At 36.8% G+C, this 21,818-nt stretch overlaps 1 protein-coding gene across 10 annotated transcripts; it reads left to right on the top strand.

Moving 5' to 3' along the window:
* Positions 1–951: 951 nt before the first annotated feature.
* On the top strand, positions 952–21,756 carry PRG4 (proteoglycan 4). Of its 10 annotated transcripts, none has more exons than XM_082834675.1 (13): positions 952–989; positions 1,575–1,676; positions 4,548–4,670; positions 5,970–6,089; positions 13,755–13,901; positions 15,975–16,813; positions 16,907–17,798; positions 18,375–18,452; positions 18,996–19,132; positions 19,413–19,569; positions 20,029–20,226; positions 20,687–20,824; positions 21,619–21,756. In XM_082834675.1, the coding sequence occupies exons 2-13, from the start codon at positions 1,601–1,603 to the stop codon at positions 21,714–21,716; spliced, it is 3,003 nt and encodes a 1,000-aa protein (XP_082690801.1). In that variant the 5' UTR covers positions 952–989; positions 1,575–1,600; the 3' UTR covers positions 21,717–21,756. The 10 variants fall into 10 exon arrangements, with proteins under 10 accessions (XP_082690801.1, XP_082690800.1, XP_082690799.1 ...); XM_082834674.1 differs by having other exon boundaries at positions 15,975–16,930; positions 17,000–17,798; XM_082834673.1 differs by having other exon boundaries at positions 15,975–17,798; positions 20,699–20,824.
* The last annotated feature ends 62 nt before the right edge of the window (positions 21,757–21,818 follow it).

The following is a 21,818-nucleotide window of genomic DNA, read 5'->3' as shown; positions in this document are numbered from 1 at the left end:
AAGCTTGTATTAAACACATCCTTGGTGAGGCACTGGACTAGATCCTGGCAAAAGAATTAAACATAGGTGTTTGTTGTCCTTGGGAAATTCACAGACTGTTGGAGGAGGGGTGGGGTGGTGGTGGAGAGGAAACAGATGAACAGTTAATTCAATGATTCTGGATGTGCTTTGGATCGATCAGACAAGTTTTTGGGGGGTGCTAGGACATAAACTGGGTCTTATGGAGGTAGATAGGACTTGAACAGGAACGCTGCATATCAAACTGGGTAAAACTTTGAGCTAGTTGACCCAGCCCGGCAAGGTTGACGGTTCACATTTTCTCTGTGGCAAGGAAGTTAATTAGTAAGTAAAAAGACCTTCTCCAAACAGTGCTGGGCTTAAATAAAGGGGCTAAGGGAGATATCAATGCGATTTTTAAGCAGGTTTTTACATAGTAAAGGAAGTTATAAAATCCACAGTGTACATCATCTACCAATAGGTAGAATCGAAAGCATATTTTTTGCGCTCAGAGAAAATGAAAATACTCAAGAAACGTACATTAGAATTAATAGTATAAGTTCAGAAAATTTATGCCACAAACTGACACTAGGTGAATTTCAAAATCACTCTTTGCTGGATTAACTGGGGGAAAAAAAAAAAGAAAGAAAGAAATGACACCAGCATTTGACTATTTTAAAGTTGCTGCACTAGTCAAAGCCTGCCAGAGCAATTTACCATCTCAGAACAATTTGTTCACTTCACTTAGAAATTAGAAGTGTGTTTGGGCCAATAAATCTAAATTTATTTGTAGTAGTCATTTTTCTTAATGGAAGTGTTTTTCAGATGTTGCCTAAGTCTGGGACCTCTTCCAATAAATGAGGAAAGTTTGATTTCATAGGTTGTCACTGTTGATTTTGTCTAACCTTTGGACTAATTGGTTCATCCCAATGTATTTGCCCTGATATATAAGACTTCCAGGACATTGGAGAAATTCATCTCTCCTTTTACGGGTAAGTGTCAAAGTTAACTTGCTTCATGGAATTAAATGTGTTTTCAGTTCAATAGGGATATACCTTATTAAAGGTGTTTGAAAAGATTTATAAGGATAGTGGTTGGAAAGTTTTGAAAAGATCACATTTATGCAATACACCTGCTGGAAGCTGATAAATTTATTTTGAGAGTTAAGGGAAAGTTGGAACAATAACTCTTGTTTGTTAAATTAAATTTTACTGAAGCTGGTTATTATTTTTTTTTTTTCCCCAAGATAGGATTTAAACCCTGCACTGTAAGTACATGCTGTAATTTGAATAGAGTTTGAAGATAAGTCTGTTTTCTATTTGGGGAGATTCTAAAGTATTAAAATCGTCAGTAACATGACTGTGATGGTGATCTGATTTTTTTTTTCTGCATAAGATTAAATCTAATGGTCAAATATTTACAACGAATTAAGGCTGGTTACTTTAAAAGTCTTGTTTCAAGAATCAGATGGCTTTTATCATTAAATTGCATTTTAATTACTGAAACACTGTATGTAACACAGGCATAAATTAGTGGTGAGATTCAAGAGCAGTTTTCTGATACTTTTTTCTTTTCAGCAAGGGCTCAGTACCCGAAAACAACTATGGAGAGGAAAATACTTCCCATTTACTTTTTGTTGCTGCTTTCTGTTTTCTTGATTCAGCAAGTTTCTTCTCAAGGTAACTTAACCATCAAAAATACTTTCATTTAACAACTATTGCTAATCATTCAGTTCTGACTTTTATGACAACAAAAGAAATAGATTTCTAAAAACGTATATTTGTTTGAGTTTAATACATAATAAAACCTTAAAATTATGTATAGAATATATAGCATATTTATAAGCATTTTGTATTACAAAGTTTTTCAAGAAGTTTTGAGCTTTTCAATGGAATAATTTTTGTACTAATTATTCCTATAGTTCTCCCAAAGGTTTAAAAAAATATAGACACTTACACAATAAAACTATGCTGAAATGATAAAATATCATCAGATTAACTGAAATGAACAATATGTATATAGCATATAATTTTTTCCTACATGTTTACAAAGAAATTTAATCTTTTACATCAAATAAATTATGGCATCATGTCGATATATTACAATGAACATTTACAATGTTTCAAATGACATTTTATTAATCTTGAAAATGCGCCTTCTTTCTTATAAGGACTGTTCATCCAGATATAAATTTACACAGGTATGAATGTCATTTTATATTATAATATTGAACCATTCACAGCCATCCAAAAACAGAGTTAGTCCTGGATGAACAGTTCTTGTTATTCATTTTTAGAGAATTTTAAGGTACATTCAGTGTAATCACCTTAACAGAAGTCTCTAGCATCACAAGATAAATTACTTAACAATAACACCAAGCTTTGGATTTTTGTTTCCTTTTCATTTTTTTTTTTTGGTTCAAGTTATTGTTTTTTTTTTAATTAATTTTTATTGGAGTATGGTTGCTTTACAATGTCCTTTTCTTTTTTTCTTTTTCTCTGATAAGCAAAATCTGAGAGAAGAAAAATCAAGGTGCATGACTGTTATGGCATTGTTTACATTTCCAGTAAAATAATTAAATAAGCCTGAGCATGTGAGATAGCTGCCTGCCATGGACATAGTTTCAGAATCACTTAGATAAGGTGGAAAAACGCATGAAAGAAAATATAAATATTTAATCAGGAATGACGAATACCAGGGTGTATCCAAACCCTCTGCTCTCTCAGAATAATATTACAAGGTTCATAACACTGGGTGCATTTCCTAAGCTACCTCTCCTCTGTGATACAATTGGCTGTTCACTAGAACAGTTTTACTCTCCTTTAAATAAATGAAATTAAAATTAGTTGTTAAAATCAACATCAATAAAAGTAGGACAGCCATTAAATCTATGGAAATAAATTTTCCTGTAAAGATGATTGACTTCCTATTTCAGAAATCTGCTAGTTATAAAAGAATAACCTTTTGATGTTGTCTTGTCTGCTTTTCTTGCGTTCTCAGCCTCTTCCCATTCTTTTTTCTTTATATATATGTATTTATATACATATACTATATATGATATGCATTTTTGTATGTATTGTGCACATGTGTATGTAAAAAGTTCTGAAAATTGTCCTAATGTTTACTGTTTTATTTGCATATTAAGACTTTAACTTTCCTGGACTCATTATTTTGAGTAATTTTTCAGTGTGCTTCTGCGTCCCTCTATGGATTTAGGACATTGCACCTGCCAGTTTCTATTCCAGAGATGGATTCAGTTGTTACATTTCTGAGGTTATCTTTCAGGGAGGTTTTCAAGGTGTTTTCTAAATGACTTAAAAAATTTTGTTTTTGTTTTGTTTTACCCAAAATAACTCTGTTCATGACCTTTATTCAAGTCCAGATGCTTTTCAAGAGTCACCTATTTGGTACTCTGTTTAGTGGTGGTCGTAAGCATCTGACTTCCCCAACACTTATAGCACCCAGTTATCCCCACCCATGAGAGGAGCAGGGGCCTAGGAAAGTTTGTGCTGGCATGACTAGCTTGCTGTAAACGTATGATCAGAAATGAGAGGCAATGTGATCAGGACAAGTTTGGGTATCAGAATCAGATATATCAGAGTTCAAATTCTAGGTAGGCTGTTTACTTAGGATGACGATATAATTTACTATGCAAATCAAGACACTTCTAAGAGTGAAAGAGGTCACTATGAATGATTTTTTAAAATTTATTTATTTTATTTTTGGCTGCGTTGGGTCTTTGTTGCTGTGCCCAGGCTTTCTCTAGTTGTGTCGAGTGGGGGCTACTCTTGGTTGCGGTGCGCGGGCTTTTCATTGCGGTGGCTTCTCTTGTTGCAGAGCACGGGCTCTAGGTGCGCAGGCTTCAGTAGTTGTGGCTCGCAGGCTCAGTAGTTGTGGCACACGGGCTTAGTTGCTCCGAGGCGTGTGGGATCTTCCCAGACCAGGGCTCAAACCCATGTCCCCTGCATTGGCAGGAGGATTCTTAACCACTGTGCCACCAGGGAAGTCCACTATGAATGATTAATAGGTGTTAATTGACCTGTAATACATATATACTGGAGTTATTAAGTAGCTGGGTGCCCTTGAGCAAGTTATTAAAATTTCCGTGTTTCAGCTTTCTTACCTCTAAAAAAGAGACTACTAATACTCTCCTGGCAACGTTTCATAAGCATTAGAGATAATGTATGACTCAGTGCCCAGCACAGAGATGCTCAGTAAATGGCAACTAGTCATCATCCTAGTAGCAGTATCAGTAGAGCTGTAGCTGCCAGCCCTCCTCCAGGAATACCATCCTCTTTTGTGCAAAGCCATTATTCAGCCTGATTTTCAAAAGTGCATTTATCTTCTCAGTCTAGTAATGAATAAAATGGCATGATCAAGGTCACCTAGGAGACCAGGCAAAAGTCACCTGGACCCATTGCTAACCATCATTCCCAACCTTTCCAATTGATAAAATTCTGCCTCATCAAGCAGCTTTATCCTCCTCCCTAGATTTCTTCCTTTTTACAAAGTGGCTTGGCCCTGTTTACACTAGTATTGTATAATTTTAGATTTATCAAGCTGTGCAGGGAGATGTGGGGAAGGGTATTCTAGAGATGCCACCTGCAACTGTGATTATAACTGTCAACACTACATGGAGTGCTGCCCTGACTTCAAGAAAGTCTGCGCTGTAGGTAAGTCCTGAGAGCTGGTGTCTCGTCTGTCAAGCACATGTCCTGTGAGAGTCTCCTTGCACCCCCTGCAATGCTGTTGTCACACTATTTCACGTCTCTGTGCTGAAGTGCCTTTCCCTTCCCTTGTGTAAATGCTGCAGTGTGCTGTGCCTGAGGGTGGTGTCAAAGCTTGTGATCACTGAGGGAGGTTAAGGGGAGCCTGGAAGTCTGTCACTTGCACAAGGTTACTGACTAGTGCCAAGTATCATGTCTTGTTTTAAATAGAGACAATACTATGACTCAGGAATCATTAAGTAAATAGTAATGAGTAATTCTTTGCTATTAACCAGAGAGGTAATTGCTTAGGGATGGAGCCCTTGAATAGCTTCATCAAAAAATTCATGGACATAAAATAATCTTGCTGTTTAACTTTTTGTTATTAATATGTTTCTAAATTACCTGAAAAAGGCACTTTAAAAGTTTTTAATAATGAGTGTATAATGATGAATTTCAGTTACATCCCAAAGGGTATGAATTTTAAATTATGATACTTCATTTAAACATACTTTGAACCATTTTCTTGTTAATGTGCCAATATTTCATATTTAATTTATGAAAGGTATAATTAAAAGTGGCTCAAAGTTATATTTGCTTCAGAATTTGCATGTGAAGTTGATAAATATATTGTTGTACAATTTGTTTGTTGAGTAAGGAAATTATTTCAAATAGGCCTGGGTAAATCATCGTGGCTTTAACCAAGGCTTTTTTGGAAGTGAGCAGGCTTCTTATATAGTCCATATCATGGGATTAGGCTGAAATCTTTCAACTCGACACCATACCCAGTTTGTCATCACGAAGATTTCTGTATTATAAATGATTTTTGAGCCTAAAGAGTGACTATTTATATTAAACCAGCTCTTTAGAATATATTGTTGTAGAATATGCATGCTCAATTGACAAAAATCTACTTAAAAAGTAGCAGTATCAAAAGGAGAGAATGGTGGGAATTCATATGAAGTGTACTTACCTCTTTAGGCATTTCCCAATTTTCCACTGTCCATACATGAAATGACTCAGACAGCATTGGGCTGTCTCTTGGAGCCTTGAAGGGCAAGAAAATTTTCCTTAGTCACCATATTTCTTTCTTGACCAGGGCTGTCTCCACTTGGGAAACCACCTATCTTCCAAATTCCAAATAAAAGACTTAGCTATGCACTTTTGGAACTCTAGTCAGCTGTAGGGTGGGAAATGGCTATCAGTACATGGGCATGACTGATTGTGTAACCAATAATCCATAATGTTTTGTTTTGCTCTGGGTAGAGTTTTCCTGTAAAGGCCGCTGCTTCGAGTCCTTTTCAAGAGGGAGGGCGTGTGACTGTGACTCAGAATGTAAGAAGTATGGCAAGTGTTGTTCCGATTATGACAGTTTTTGTGAAAAAGGTAAGCATCTCAGTACCAATCATTGCCTCTCAGTACAGCCAGATCTGTGCACCTGTCTTAGCTTCACTGATAATGTCTTAACATGCGGTACAACTCAGGTCGTGATTTTACTAACATATACGCTATTTCATATTAATTTTGTTTCACCAAGATGAATTAAAGAAGGAATGCTTCTTCTAAAGCACTCCCTGGCTCAGCCAGGCTCCAGGAGTGCAAGTGATTGCAGGTTGAGTAACGGAGAGGATAGGGGCTGGGCATACATGATTTTCTCCTCCAGGTGTGGTTCAATTTCAGGTTAAATCAACAGTAAGCAGCTCATTTGATGATTTCTTGTCTAATCCTATGGTGATGACCCCACAAAGTCAACTGTCCTTTGAGCTATCTGTGCTTTTGCTCTCAATGTTTTTGAGTGTATATTTGAGGACAGAATCAACACGTCCAGCTTCTCTGAACTAGTAAATTTGAGTCAGTTTAAAGCACTAAGTTGATAGGCAAACCAAGAAGCTAACTGTCCATTGTATTTCCCTTCTGATCTCTACAGTCCTCTCAGTAGTCTCTATCTAAATGCCTGTGTGTGAAGGAGTCAATAAAAATAGGTAGTTCCATTTTAAAATCCTCTTCTCTGGTTTTGGTCCTGAAGGAGTACTCTTGAGGGCATAATAAAACCCTCCAGATTTACCAAAAAAAAAGGACTTTAAACAATGTACTTAAATAATGAATTCCTTTCTTTTACCAAATGTTTGTTCTTAAATCCTACTCTGTTAAAACAAGAATATTTATGGGGGTAAAAGTGAAAATAAGCATTGCTTGCATAATCTTATTTTATTTAAACAAGGCTGCACCTTCTGCTTCTTTCAAACAGTGGAGAAATAGGGTGGAAAACTATTAATCAGCATAGTTAAGGAATATTTCTTAACTCTTCAATGTTTTCATTGGAGAGCATTCCAAAAATAATGGAGACAAGCCCCTGTAATCAAAATCGCAGAGTTCAGAGTTCCTACAGCTTTCAGAAGGACACATGAGATAAGTGTTCCATATTTACTCATCACTCTGACAGTTGTTTTGGCTGTGAGACAAAAAAACTAAGAATTTATTTTGGGCAGAGGATGGATAGGGAGGGAAGATGGTTAGAGAATGACAAAGCATTGAGAGAACATGTTAATAAAGACAATAGTTTATGCTACCAAGTGGTGGGTCAGATTACTTGAGGTTTTTGTAAAACTCAAAGATAAAAAATTGATGAAGGTAGTGCATCATTTACAGAATTCACAGAGATAGTCAGGGTCCAACTGAAAATGAAGGCATCAACTAGATCTTCAGTACTTCATTTTTATTTATTTTCTTTTAAATTTTATTTTACATATTTTTTTATACAGCAGGTTCTTATTAGTCATCAATTTTATACATATTAGTGTATATATGTCAATCCCAAACTCTCAATTCATCACACCACCATCCCTCCCTGCAGCTTTCCCCCCTTCATGTCCATACGTTTGTTCTCTACATCTGTGTCTCAATTTCTGCCCTGAAAACCAGTTTATTTGTACCATTTTTCTAGATTCCACATATATGTGTTAATATACGATATTTGTTTTTCTCTTTCTGACTTACTTCACTCTGTATGACAGTCGCTAGATCCATCCACGTCTCTACAAATGACCCAATTTTGGTCCTTTTTATGGCTGAGAAATATTCCATTGTATACATGTATCACAAATTCTTTATCCATTCGTCTGTCAATGGGCATTTAGGTTGCTTTCATGACCTGGCTATTGTAAAAGGTGCTGCAAAGAACATTGGGGTGCATGTGTCTTTTTGAATTATGGTTTTTTCTGGGTGTATGCCCAGTAGTGGGATTGCTGGATCATATGGTAATTCTATTTTTAGTTTTTTATGGAACCTCCATACTGTTCTTCATAGTGGCTGTATCAAATTACATTCCCACCAACAGTGCAAGACGGTTCCCTTTTCTCCACACCCTCTCTAGCATTTGTTGTTTGTAGATTTTCTGATGATGCCCATTCTAACGGGTGTGAGGTGATACCTCAATGTAGTTTTGATTTGCATTTCTCTAATAATTAGTGATGTTGAGCAGCTTTTCACGTGCTTCTTGGCCATCTGTATGTCTTCTTTGGAGAAATATCTATTTAGGTCTTCGGCCCATTTTTGGATTGGGTTGTTTGTTTTTTTAATATTGAGCTGCAGGAGCTGTTTATATATTTTGGAGATTAATCCTTTGTCCATTGATTTGTTTGCAAATATTTTCTCCCATTCTGAGGGTTGTCTTTTCGTCTTGTTTATGGTTTCCTTTGCTCTGCAAAAGCTTTGAAGTTTCATTAGGTCCCATTTGTTTATTTTTATTTCCATTACTTTAGGAGGTGGATCAAAAAAGATCTTGCTGTGATTCACGTCAAAGAGTGCCCTTCCTATGTTTTCCTCTAAGAGTTTTATACCGTCCGGTCTTACATTTAGGTCTCGAATCCATTTTGAGTTTATTTTTGTGTATGGTGTTAGGGAGTGTTCTAATTTCATTCCTTTACATGTAGCTGTCCAGTTTTCCCAGCACCACATATTGAAGAGACTGTCTTTTCTCCATTGTATATCCTTGCCTGCTTTGTCATAGATTAGTTGACCATAGGTGCATGGGTTTACCTCTGGGCTTTCTATCTTGTTCCATTGATCTATGTTTCTGTTTTTGTGCCAGTACCATACTGTCTTGATTACTGTAGCTCTGTAGTATAGTCTGAAGTCAGGGAGTCTGATTCCTCCAGCTCCATTTTTTTCCCTCAAGACTGCTTTGGCTATTCGGGGACTTTTGTGTCTCCATACAAATTTTAAGATTTTTTGTTCTAGTTCCGTAAAAAATGCCATTGGTAATTTGATAGGGATTGCATTGAATCAGTAGATTGCTTTGGGTAGTATAGTCATTTTCACAATATTGATTCTTCCAATCCAAGAATATGGTATACCTCTCCATCTGCTGGTATCATCTTTAATTTCTTACATGTGTCTTATAGTTTTCTGCACACAGGACTTTTGTCTCCCTAGGTAGGTTTATTCCTAGGTATTTTATTCTTTTTGTTGCAATGGTAAATGGGAGTGTTTCCTTAATTTCTCTTTCACATTTTTCATTGTTAATGTATAGGAAAGCAAGAGATTTCTGTGCATTAATTTTGTATCCTGCAACTTTACCAAATTCATTGATTAGCTCTAGTAGTAGTTTTCTGGTGGCATTTTTAGAATTCTCTACGTATAGTATCATGTCATCTGCAAAAAGTGACAGTTTTACTTCTTCTTTTCCAATTTGTATTCCTTTTATTTCTTTTTCTTCTTTGATTGATGTGGCTAGGACTTCCAAACCTATGTTGAATAATAGTGGTGAGAGTGGATATCCTTGTCACGTTCCTGATCTCAGAGGAAATTCTTTTAGTTTATCACCATTGAGAATGATGTTTGCTGTAGGTTTGTCGTACATGGCCTTTATTATGTTGAGGTAGGTTCGCTCTATGCCCACTTTCTGGAGAGTTTTTATCATAAATCGGTGTTGAATTTTGTCAAAAGCTTTTTCTGCATCTATTGAGATAATCATATGTTTTTTATTCTTCAATTTGTTAATATGGTGTATCGCATTGATTGATTTGCGTATATTGAGGAATCCTTGCATCCCTGGGATAAATCCCACTTGATCATGGTGTATGATCCTTTTAATGTGTTGCTGGATTATCTTTGCTAGAATTTTGTTGAGGATTTTTGCATCTATATTCATGAGTGATATTGATCTGTAATTTTCTTCTTTTGTAGTATCTTTTTCTGGTTTTGGTATCAGGGTGATGGTGGCCTCATAGAATGAGTTTGGGAGTGTTCCTTCCTCTGCAATTTTTTGGAAGAGTTTGAGAAGGTTGGGTGTTAGCTCTTCTCTAAATGTTTGATAGAATTCCCCTGTGAAGCCATCTGGTCCTGGACTTTTGTTTGTTGGAAGAATTTTAATCACTGTTTCAAGAATTTTAATCACTGTTTGTGATTGGGCTGTTCATATTTTCTATTTCTTCCTGGTTCAGTCTTGGAAGGTTATGGCTTTCTAAGAATTTGTCCATTTCTTCCAGGTTGTCCATTTTATTGGCATAGAGTTGCTTGTAGTAGTCTCTTAGGATGCTTTGTATTTCTGCGGTGTCTGTTGTAACTTCTCCTTTTTCCTTGCTTATTTTATTGATTTGGGTCCTCTCCCTCTTTTTCTTGATGAGTCTGGTTAATGGTTGATCAATTTTGTTTATCTTTTCAAAGAACCAGCTCTTAGTTTTTTTATCTTTGTTATTTTTTTCTTTGTTTCTATTTCCTTTATTTCTGCTCTGATCTTTATGATTTCTTTCCTTCTACTAACTTTGGCTTTTGTTTGTTCTTCTTTCTCTAGTTCCTTTAGGTGTAAGGTTAGATTGTTTATTTGAGATTTTTCTTGTTTCTCGAGGTAGGCTTGTATAGCTATAAACTTCCCTCTTAGAACTGCTTTTGCTGCATCCCATAGGTTTTGGATCATCGTGTTTTCATTGTCATTTGTCTCTAGGTATTTTTTGATATCCTTTTTGATTTCTTCAGTGATCTCTTGGTTGTTTAGTAACACATTGTTTAGCCTCCATGTGTTCGTGTTTTTTACGTTTTTTCCCCTGTAATTGATTTCTAATCTCATAGTGTTGTGGTCAGAAAAGATGCTTGATATGATTTCAATTTTCTTAAATTTACTGAGGCTTGATTTGTGACCCAAGATGTGATCTCTCCTGGAGAATGTTCCATGCACACTTGAGAAGAACGTGTAATCTGCTGTTTTTGGATGGAATGTCCTATAAACATCAATTATATCTATCTGGTCTATTGTGTCATTTAAAGCTTCTCTTTCCTTATTCATTTTCATTTTGGATGATCTGTCCATTGGTGTAAGTGAGGTGTTAACATCCCCCACTGTTATTGTGTTACTGTTGATTTCCTCTTTCATAGCTGTTAGCAGTTGCCTTATGTATTGAGGTGCTCTTATATTGGGTGCATATATATTTATAATTGTTTTATCTTCTTCTTGGATTGATCCCTTGATCATTATGTAGTGTCCTTCCTTGTCTCTTGTAACATTTTTTTATTTTAAAGTCTATTTTATCTGATATGAGTATAGCTACTCCAGCTTTCTTTTGATTTCCATTTGCATGGAATATCTTTTTCTATCCCCTCACACTCAGTCTGTATGTGTCCCTAGGTCTGAAATGGGTCTCTTGTAGACAGCATATATATGGGTCTTGTTTTTGTATCCATTCAGCAAGCCTGTGTCTTTTGGTTGGAGCATTTAATCCATTCACGTTTAAGGTAATTATCGATATGTGTGCTCTTATGACCGTTTTCTTAATTGTTTTGGGTTTGTTTTTGTAGGTCCCTTCTTCTGTTGTGTTTCCCACTTAGAAAAGTTCCTTTAGCATTTGTTGTAGAGCTGGTTTGGTGGTGGTGAGTTCTCTTAGCTCTTGTGTGTCTGTAAAGCTTTTGATTTCTCCATCAAATCTGAATGTGATCCTTGCCTGCTAGAGTAATCTTGCTTGTAGGTTTTTCCCTTTCATCACTTGAAGTATATCATGCCACTCCCATCTGGCTTGTACAGTTTCTGCTGAGAAATCAGCTGTTAATCTTATGGGAGTTCCCTTGTATGTTATTTGTTGTTTTTCCCTTGCTGCTTTCAATACTTTTTCTTTGTCTTTAATTTTTGCCAGTTTGATTATTATGTGTTTCAGTGTGTTTCTCCTCTATGGGACTCTCTGTGCTTCCTGGACTTGGGTGGCTATTTCCTTTCCCATGTTAGGGAAGTTTTCGACTATAATCTCTTCACATATTTTCTCCAGTCCTTTCTCTCTCTCTTCTCCTTCTGGGACCCCTATAATGCGAATGCTGTTGCATTTAATGTTGTCCCAGAGGTCTCTTAGGCTGTCTTCATTTCTTTTCATTCTTTTTTCTTTATTCTGTTCCGCAGCAGTGAATTCCACCATTCTGGCTTCCAGGTCACTTTTCCATTCTTCTGCGTCAGTTATTCTGCTATTGATTTCTTCTGGTGTAGTTTTCATTTCAGTTATTGTATTGTTTATCTCTGTTTGTTTGCTCTTTAATTCTTCTAGGTCTTTGTTAAACATTTCTTGCATGTTCTCGATCTTTGCCTCCATTCTTTTTCCGAGGTCCTGGATCATCTTCACTATCATTATTCTGAATTATTTTTCTGGAAGTTTGCCTATGTCCACTTCATTTAGTTTTTCTGGGGTTTTATCTTTTTCCTTCATCTGGTACATAGCCCTCTGACTTTTCATTTTGTCTATCTTTCTGTGAATGTGGTTTTTGTTCCACAGGCTGCAGGATTGTAGTTCTTCTTAATATTTCATTAAAGTAGCAATCAAACTATCTTGCATCTCACCCCGTAGTCTTTTTTTTTTTTAATTATTTAATTTATTTTTGGCTGTGTTGGGTCTTCTTTGCTGCATGCGGGCTTTCTCCAGTTGTGGTGAGCAGGGGCTGTTCTTTGTGTCAGTGAGTGGGCTTCTCATTGCAGTGGCTTCTCTTGTTGCAGAGCACAGGCTCTAGGTGTGTGGGCTTCAGCAGTTGTGGAATGTGGGCTCAGTAGTTGTGTCGCATGGGCTTAGTTGCTCCACAGCATGTGGGTTCTTCCCGGACCAGGGCTCCATCCCATGTCCCCTGCATTGGCAGGCGGATTCTTTACCACTGTGCCACCAGGGAACACATACTTAAGATTGCTATAGATACCAGTTGTAGGCATCTATATATCTCAAAGTCATAATACTTCAAGAATTGAAGCAGTCAAGTGCCTCTGATTATGGGTGAGAAAACAATCCAAGAAGTTAAATAGTTTGCTCAAGATCGCTAGTTAGAATGTGATAAAACTGTTTCTTGAGTTGAGGTACCTGGTGTTTTTGTGCGGTGGGAGGAGAAAGAGGGAAAGGTATGGTGGTCAGTTCATGCAGATTGCAAAAACAGAGTTCTGAGGAGAAGTTTGGTAAGAGCAGGAGGATTTATCACCACTGTCCTCTACCCAGAGTGCTTCCCCCTACCCCGTTCTCTGCTTTCTTATCTTTCAGAAGTCCTTCTTTTCTTCTGGTTCCTAATGGTCAAAACATGTTCCATGTAGGTTAAAAAGATACACATCAAACCACTAAGCTGTTTATCTTGGAGAAGGGCAATACATCTTCTCGAGAGCACAAACATCTGTCAACCACATGCAGTGATTATTTTGATATCACAGGAGGCTGGCACAAAGTATAGAGCTCATATTTTTTAGGCAGGCAAATACCTTCAGAAATCATCTAGAAGAAACACCTCTGTTTGCAGGCAAGAGGGGTTCAGGAGGGTTTGCCCATTTGCCCAAGGTCACGATAGACCCTTGTAGGTCTAGAACTAGAAGTCTTCTGACTCCTGCGCCTTTGCTCCCCATCATAATTTACAATTTGAGAACCAATTTTTTTTTTGTAGCAATGCATCTTCAGATAGCTTGGAGTAGTTGGTGTTGGGCCAAGAGCCTGCCTATACAGGTTTTCACCAGCATTTACTCTTGAAGCCAGATACATCAGTGCCTTTCACAGTTAGAGTTGCTGATGAATATGAACAAGAAGTTAACTGACCCATCTTGCTTGGTCTCAGTGCACAGTCCTGCATCACCACCATCTTCAAAATCTGCACCTCCACCTCCAGGAACAACTCAGACCATCAAATCAACAACCAAACGTTCACCCAAATCATCAAGCAAGAAGACTAAGAAAGTTATAGAATCAGAGGAAATAACAGAAGGTAGGAAGATGACAGATGTAAAAAAAGGAGGTTTCTGAGATGAAATAACCTGTAGGTGGACTTTTATAAGACTCCTCATAGTACAGGGTGATCTTCTGAGTCATTAAAGGCTCATCACACTGCCTGTTTTAGGGCAGAGTTTAAGCCAAAGTATAAATGCTCAGTTATTTATTTTCCTTATTTACCAAACTCAGTATGGGACTAGGTTAAAATAATCAGAAGAAACAAGTCTTACTGTTTAAAAAGAAACAAAAAAAAAGCCATGATTTTGTTTGCAGAACAATTTGATTCTGTAAGATATGGGGAAGTTGAGAGAATGTTATATAGTTATACCGCTAGTTATCTGTGACAAGCTCAGGTGCCTTGCTTTTAACTGACATTTACAAGAGCTGTTGCTCATAGTACTGATAAAACAAAAGCAGAACACAGACATTTGTAGATCAATAAATAGCATTTTTTGTTGTATTTGAACTGGCAGTTCTTTTTTGCTTTAAATCACAGTTGGTGTGATCAACTTTTTATTTATAGAACATTCTGTTTCTGAAAATCAAGTCTTCCTCCTCCTCTTCCTCAACTTTTCGGAAAATCAAGTTTTCCAAAAATTCAGCTGCTAATAGAGAGTTAAAGAAGAAACCCAAAGGTTTGAGCATTGATAAAGATCAGTGACTATATCAATGCCATGTTGACAATAATGACCTAAAAGTAAGGCGTGTGGGTAGAATGATTTGAGGACATTTCAATATTTGGGGGGGGGGGTATGTAACTTCATAAAAATTACTTTAGAAGATACCAGTGAAAATTTCCTATAGGAAATTAGTGCCAAGCAGCTAGGAAACCACTCTATAAAGCAAAGGAAGAAGATACTATAGAAGCAACTGTAGAACCACAGGATGGCACCAGAGATGACTATTTTCTATTTCAGTCCTGTCTACCTGATATCATTGCTTTCTTCTCTTTCCTCTATCTTGTCTTTTCATTTCTCCTTCCCCAGATTTATTTTATTTAACTTTTATGTACTTCCTTAAGTGTTTTAAAATGTTAATCCATTAAATTCTCATACCTTTCTGGAAAGGCAATATTATTATCCACATTTTACAGATCCTCTTTATTATTTTCCTAATAAATTATCTGTCATATCTGGCTGATTTTTCTGTAGTAGAGAAACTACAGAATTTGCTATTACCTCCTAAAAAGAGATACCCTTTGTTCTGCTTTTTTTATTATTTCCTGGATTTCTAAAGTACATTCTCATTCTCCAGGAAATACTGGATTTTGGATACTGGAGTTTTGAAGAACTCATTTCCTGGGTGGTTATTTCCCTGAAGCCTTCTTTCCAGCTGAATAGCCAGATATCTAATCTTTGAGTTATCCAGAGAGTCTTGCACACAATAGAAGTGTTTGCTAAACGGAGCTCATCTCAGTGATGTGCCTCTTGGGCTCTGTATGTCACCTATGGGGTAGCTGCTAGGGGAAATCCTGTTAAACAGGGTCCTTTTGCTGCCATGGCATCCTAATCTCCTCTCTGTATCCCGAGACTGCTGAGTTTATCCAGGTAGACGAAAGAAAGCAGTTAAAAGCCATGTGCACAGAAACAGGCCTAAGCAGGAACCATGGGGGTGACTGGAACAGATTCCTTGGATGTAGTTATAGAGGCCTCTGAGGGAATTGGTGCAGTGAGTCTAAAGGATGTTGGAACTAGGTTTCCAGTAGGAAGGAAGTGGCACCAAGCAATAAGGAATAAGAAGAGTTGAGAAAGTGACAGGCAAAGAACACTGACATAAAGAGTAGAATTAGTGTTATTGATCATATTGATCATTTCAAAGTTGCCACTTGCTTCCATATATTCTATTGAGTTTTACTTGTGTTTTTCACCCCTTATCCCATTCATTCCCTAAAATAGCCCAATAAGATAGGTTGAGCATTTATCATTTTACAGTAAATTAACAGACATGTTAGAAATTAGCAATTTGCCTAGAGACAACACAGCTAGTCAGTGATAAGGATGGCATCTTTATGTCAGTATTAAAGAAAAAAAACTATACAAAAATAAAAGACGTATATTTTTTTCACTAGCAAAAGAAAACAAGAAGAAAAGAACCCCTAAAACGAAACCTACCCCAGAACCACCAGTAATAGATGAAGCTGGAAGTGGACCGGACAATGGTGATTTCAAGCTCACCCCAACTCCTAACATTCCCACCACTCAACGTAATAAATTTACCACAACTCCCAAGATTACAATAGTAAAACCAATACTTTCTAAACCCAGTATTCCACCTAATTCTGACACAACTAAAGAGACGCCTTTGACAGCCAATAAGGAGACAACAGATGAAACTAAAGAGACTTCTACAACAAATAAACAGACTTCAACTATTGCAAAAGAGAAGACTACTTTAGCTAAAGAGACACAAAATGCAGAGAAAACATCTACTAAAGACTTTGCACCCACATCTGAAGTTCCTGCTGCATCTACACTCAAAGCTGAAACTATAAGCAAATCCCCTGCTCTCACCTCTCCCAAAGAGCCAGATCCCACCACCAAGGAATCTACACCTACCACCACCAAGGAGCCAGCTCCCACCACCAAGGAATCTACACCCACCACCACCAAGGAGCCAGCTCCCACCACCAAGGCATCTACACCCATCACCACCAAGAAGCCCGCTCCCACCACCAAGACATCTACACCCACCACCACCAAGAAACCAGCTCCCACCACCAAGGAATCTACACCCAACACCACCAAAGAGCCAGCTCCCACCACCCCCAGGGAGCCAGCTCCCACCACCAAGGAATCTACACCCATCACCACGAAAGAGCCAGCTCCCACCACCACCAAGGAGCAAGCTCCCACCACCAAGGAATCTACACCCACCACCACCAAGGAGCCAGCTCCCACCACCACCAAGGTTCCTGCTCCCACCACCAAGGAATCTACACCCATCAACACCAAAGAGCCAGCTCCCACCACCACCAAAGAGCCAGCTCCCACCACCACCAAGGAGCCAGCTCCCACCACCACCAAGGTTCCTGCTCCCACCACCAAGGAATCTACACCCATCACCACGAAAGAGCCAGCTCCCACCACCACCAAGGAGCCAGCTTCTGCCACCCCCAAGGAATCTACTCCAAGTTCTCCTAATACACCTGCTCCAACCACCTCAGAGGCCTCTCCTTCAACTATCACCATGGAGCCTCCCACTACTCCTAAGGGCCCTGTTGAATCAACTCCTGAGTTTCCTGTAGAACCCACACCAAAGACTCTTGAAAACAGTCCCAAGGAGCCTGCTGTACCTACAACCAAGGCTCCTAAAGTGACCAAACCTGAAATGACTACAACAGCTAAAGACAAGGCCACAGAACAAGACACAACTGATACCATGGCATCATCCAAAATTACTCTTAAAGCAACAACTCTTGCACCCAAAGTAATGACAGCAACAAAAAAGACAACTGAAGAGACTACAAGCAAACCTGAACCAACAACAGCTATACCAAAAGGTACAGCTACTAACGCTCAAGTGACAACTCCTAAACCCCAAAAACCAACCAAAGCACCCAAAAAGCTCACTTGTACCAAAAAGACAAAAACACCTAAAGTGAGAAAACCGAAGACTACACCAACTCCCCCAAAGATGACATCAGCAATGCCTAAATCAAACCCTACCTCTTTAGCAGAAGCCAAGCTCCAAACCACCACCAGCCCTAACCAAACTCCCAACTCAGAAATAATCGAAGTAAATCCAAAGAATGAAGATGCAGATGCTACTGAAGGAGAAAAACCTCAGATGATGATTCCTAGGCCCCCTGTGTTAACTCCTATAGTTATTCCAGGCACTGATTTCATAGGGAGAGGACCCAGTCAAGGCATTGGCATCAACCCCATGTTTTCAGGTAATATGAATCAGTTACTTTCATGTTTAAAATTGACAATGTTAACTTAAATCTTTCTGAACCAGGATGCCCTGATTTAGTATTATTCTATTGATATATATTATTTAGAACCCTGAACTTGTGAAGTTTTACATCTTCTCTACAGGTAAGCAGAGGGGTAATCACAGTAAGTTTATTTTGTTATTTGGAAAATCAAGTAATAACCTAGGATTGCAAAAATCTGCAATATTGTTTTCCAAACCAATTCCACAGGGCAATCAGAATTGAGAAACAGAATTTCACGTTGAGATCGAATATCCAATACTTGTCTAATTTAGAAGATCAGGTACCCTTACCCATTCCAGTTCATAATTTATTTTTATATAGCACTTTTTGAATAATATCACCTTTAAGTAAAACAACTATGAAATATATCACTTCTTTTTCACCTCTGAAATACATGTACCTCAAATTATACTCTTCAAGAGCTTAGGAAAGGGTGAACAGAGGAAATAGAACCCAGTGGGTTCTATTTTGAAAAGAACGGAACACTTTTCTCATTTTTATATTGGCTTAATTTGTGTTAATTTGTTTTAGATGAGACTAATTTATGCAACGGTAAGCCGGTAGATGGACTGACTACTTTGCGCAATGGGACATTAGTTGCATTTCGAGGTGAGTTTTGCACACATTTCTTTTTCTGCCCCTTGTTTTTTTCTTGGTGCTTATGAGAGCAAGAGCCATGGGAGAGTACAAGTTTGGGCTGAGCTTCCTGGAGGGAAACCTGATTGATGAACTTACCTCACACAGTATTATAAGGACCTGAGGGTAAATACCAAAATATTGGATTAACAAAACTGGCCATAGTAAAGTAACAAACAAAATAAAGTTATTTAATTATAACTCCTTAATGCTAACAGGTAAAGAAAATGAGAGATAAGTCATTTTCTGTAAATCACAAAGCCAGAAGGCTCTTCCTAGAGAAGCTGGGAAACTAAAATATTTTAAGTTATGCTAAATTTCAGACTTGAGAAATATCTACTCTCAGAAATGTTCAAATACTACCTTCTGTATTAGTACTAAAAATTCTGACTAAACATCATAGAATGCTTGTTAACACATTCAATCTGCTTCTTTATGATAAACTGTTTTTAAAAGATTTCATTTTGATTTCTTCTGGGATTCAGTTTGTAGGCTGATCATCACTTTCAATTTTAGGTCATTATTTCTGGATGCTAAATGCATTCAGTCCACCATCTCCACCTCGTAGAATTACTGAAGTTTGGGGCATTCCCTCCCCCATTGATACTGTTTTTACTAGATGCAACTGTGAAGGAAAAACTTTCTTCTTTAAGGTAAGAAAAATATCTTTGTGAGAGAAATCAGCAAATAGTTATTCTTTATTATGACAATTTAACCTCCACTTCAGAAGGGTCTCCATATTTTAATAAACTATCATTAAAATTTAATAAATAGTTAACACTCAATTTGGTAACATTGTCAACTTATTCAAATACTTAACTAAGTTAAAACTTTCTCCCTATACTTAAATCTAAGAATGAGTTCCTAACCTTTTTTTTCCTTTTTAACCTTTTAAAAAAGCTGTTCACATCATTTCCTCTTTTTAATTACCAGGATTCTCAGTACTGGCGTTTCACCAATGATATAAAAGATGCAGGGTATCCCAAATTAATTTCCAAAGGATTTGGAGGACTAAATGGAAAAATAGTGGCAGCTCTCACAATAGCTAAATACAAGAACAGACCTGAATCTGTGTATTTTTTCAAGAGAGGTATGTGTTACATAATTGACAAAATTAAAAAAACTTTTAAGGAGTGATCTGCCAGGAAAATTTTATTCAGTATTTCCATTTATTATAGGGTTTACTGTCAAAAGATATCTTTAATGGCTAGAATCAAGTATTTTCAATTAAAAAATAAAAAGGGCAGTAAGAAGTATTTAGCTCTCTCAACATGCAAATCACAACTTCATGAGTTTTCAGGACATTGATATAAAGAATGTCATTTATTTTCAAAGTTAAATATATAACCATGCAATTTGTTGGCTTTATTCACAAGTACTTCGAGATTTAGTAATTATTTTTATAATACCTTGACTAATAACCATTATTAATGTCTGGACATACTTTATGAAAAACATTGTTTCCTCTACCTTGTAAAAGCTCTTTTCCATCTCTTTGGGGAATTAAAATTAATTTTCATATTGTACGTGATTTTCTAATTCATCATAGGTGGCAGCATTCAGCAGTATACTTATAAACAGGAACCCACCCAAAAGTGTACTAGAAGAAAGCTTGCTATAAGTTATCCAGTGTATGGAGAAATGACACAGATTAGGAGACGTCGATTTGAACGTGCTATAGAGCCTTCTCAAACACACACCATCAGAATTCACTATTCACCCATCAGAGTCACTTATCAAGACAAAGGTAATATTTTTTACTGTGTTAAAAATTCTTACACATGAAGTAGATGTAATAGTTTCTTACAGAGTATGGCTTATTAAATATAAATACTGACCATATAACCCTAATACTTAGTATTATTCTAATAATAATAAATTGATACAAAACATCAATTTGCTTCAATGAATGACCAAAGATCAATACTTTTTTCTTTGTGGCTAAGAAAGGCAATTTATTCAGGCTTGTTAATTATAATACCATTAACCAAGAACATTAAATCCAAATCTGTAATCCTTAAAACAGTCCTAAAAGGTAGATATTTGTACCATATCAGAGATAGCAAAAGCTGAGGCATTGAAGTTAACTCACCCAAGGTAACAGAGCTACTGAGTGACCAAACTGGGATTAAAACCCAGGTCTGTTTGACTCGAACAGCTGCTTTTTCCAATACAGTACATTGCCTTTCAATCTGATACCTTTAAAGTGTCATCTGCAGGTTTCCTCCATAATGAAGTTAAAGTGAGTACACTGTGGAGAGGACTTCCAAATGTGGTTACTTCAGCTATATCACTGCCCAACATCAGAAAACCTGATGGCTATGATTACTATGCCTTTTCTAAAGGTAAGTTATTAAGTAAAATCTTAATAGCTTTCTGAAGATGGTATCTAATCTCTGAAACATGAATAAATTCAAAGCAAAAACAAGTGTTCAATGGTGACTGAAGGTGAGAAATTAAATTACATCACTTATTCTAATTATTCTGAAGAGAAAGTTTAGATTTTTGCTTTACTTTCAATTAAATTGAATGGATTGCAATTGATTTCTGCCCTATCATTCATGAGATTAAAGCCTATTACGAAGAAACATCCAATTAATTGAGTAAAACCGCTACTGAAAACAATATTTTACTTCTATTATCTGTGGCATTTAACAGAGGTCTTGTTTGCCACGAAGCTGTACTGACTTACATCATTACACAGTCTGTAAGATCAGAAAGAAGTTGCTGAGAAACTAATTTTATTAACAAAATTATATTACCTGGGATATTTTTCCTTGAAAAATCCATAAAAATGTAAGTTCTTCTGCCTATATAAATGTCATCAGAATGTATTTTTTTAAAGAATAACCCCCCCCCCAAAAAGAATAAAACCCAAATGAATTATTTTTTAAACTAACTCGGTTTTCTCAAATTCTTACTTTGAAAAAGCAGAGTTAAACCTAATTTTATTGAAAGATGGTGAAAGATCAGTCAAGGCAATTGTTTTTCTCTTTGTCAGAAAGTTCAAATTAATTAATACATTTCTGATATTAAAATGATAAATACTGTCTTTGAGTATAATAATAAATATAAACTATTTTTAAGTTCAAGTGTTTTGTTTCTTTTTAATTGAAAAAGTGACTTCTCTTCTGTTTAGATCAATACTATAACATCGATGTGCCAACTAGAACAGCAAGAGGCATTACTACTCGTTCTGGACAGACCTTATCTAATGTCTGGTACAACTGTCCTTAGACTGATGGGCAAAGGAAGAGTCGACTAACTAAAATGAAGAAAAGAATGATAAATTTTGACACTGAAACACATTTTATTAATAAAGAATGTTGATATAAGCAT

The sequence above is a fragment of the Leucopleurus acutus genome, assembly GCF_964270905.1.
Source record: "Leucopleurus acutus genome assembly, chromosome: 2".
In the NCBI taxonomy this organism is placed as follows: domain Eukaryota; kingdom Metazoa; phylum Chordata; class Mammalia; order Artiodactyla; family Delphinidae; genus Leucopleurus; species Leucopleurus acutus.
The sequence above is the reverse complement of the archived record's forward strand: the minus strand, read 5'-3'. Positions and strand labels throughout refer to the sequence as shown.

Excerpts from the sequence above, each read along its gene's own strand:
- PRG4 (XM_082834671.1), top strand. The coding sequence starts at position 1,601 with ATGGAGAGGAAAATACTTCCCATTTACTTTTTGTTGCTGCTTTCTGTT. Across the intron at positions 4,671-5,969 it reads CAAGAAAGTCTGCGCTGTAG|AGTTTTCCTGTAAAGGCCGC; the intron begins GTAAGTCCTGAG and ends TGCTCTGGGTAG. Across the intron at positions 19,133-19,412 it reads GAAAAACTTTCTTCTTTAAG|GATTCTCAGTACTGGCGTTT; the intron begins GTAAGAAAAATA and ends TTTAATTACCAG.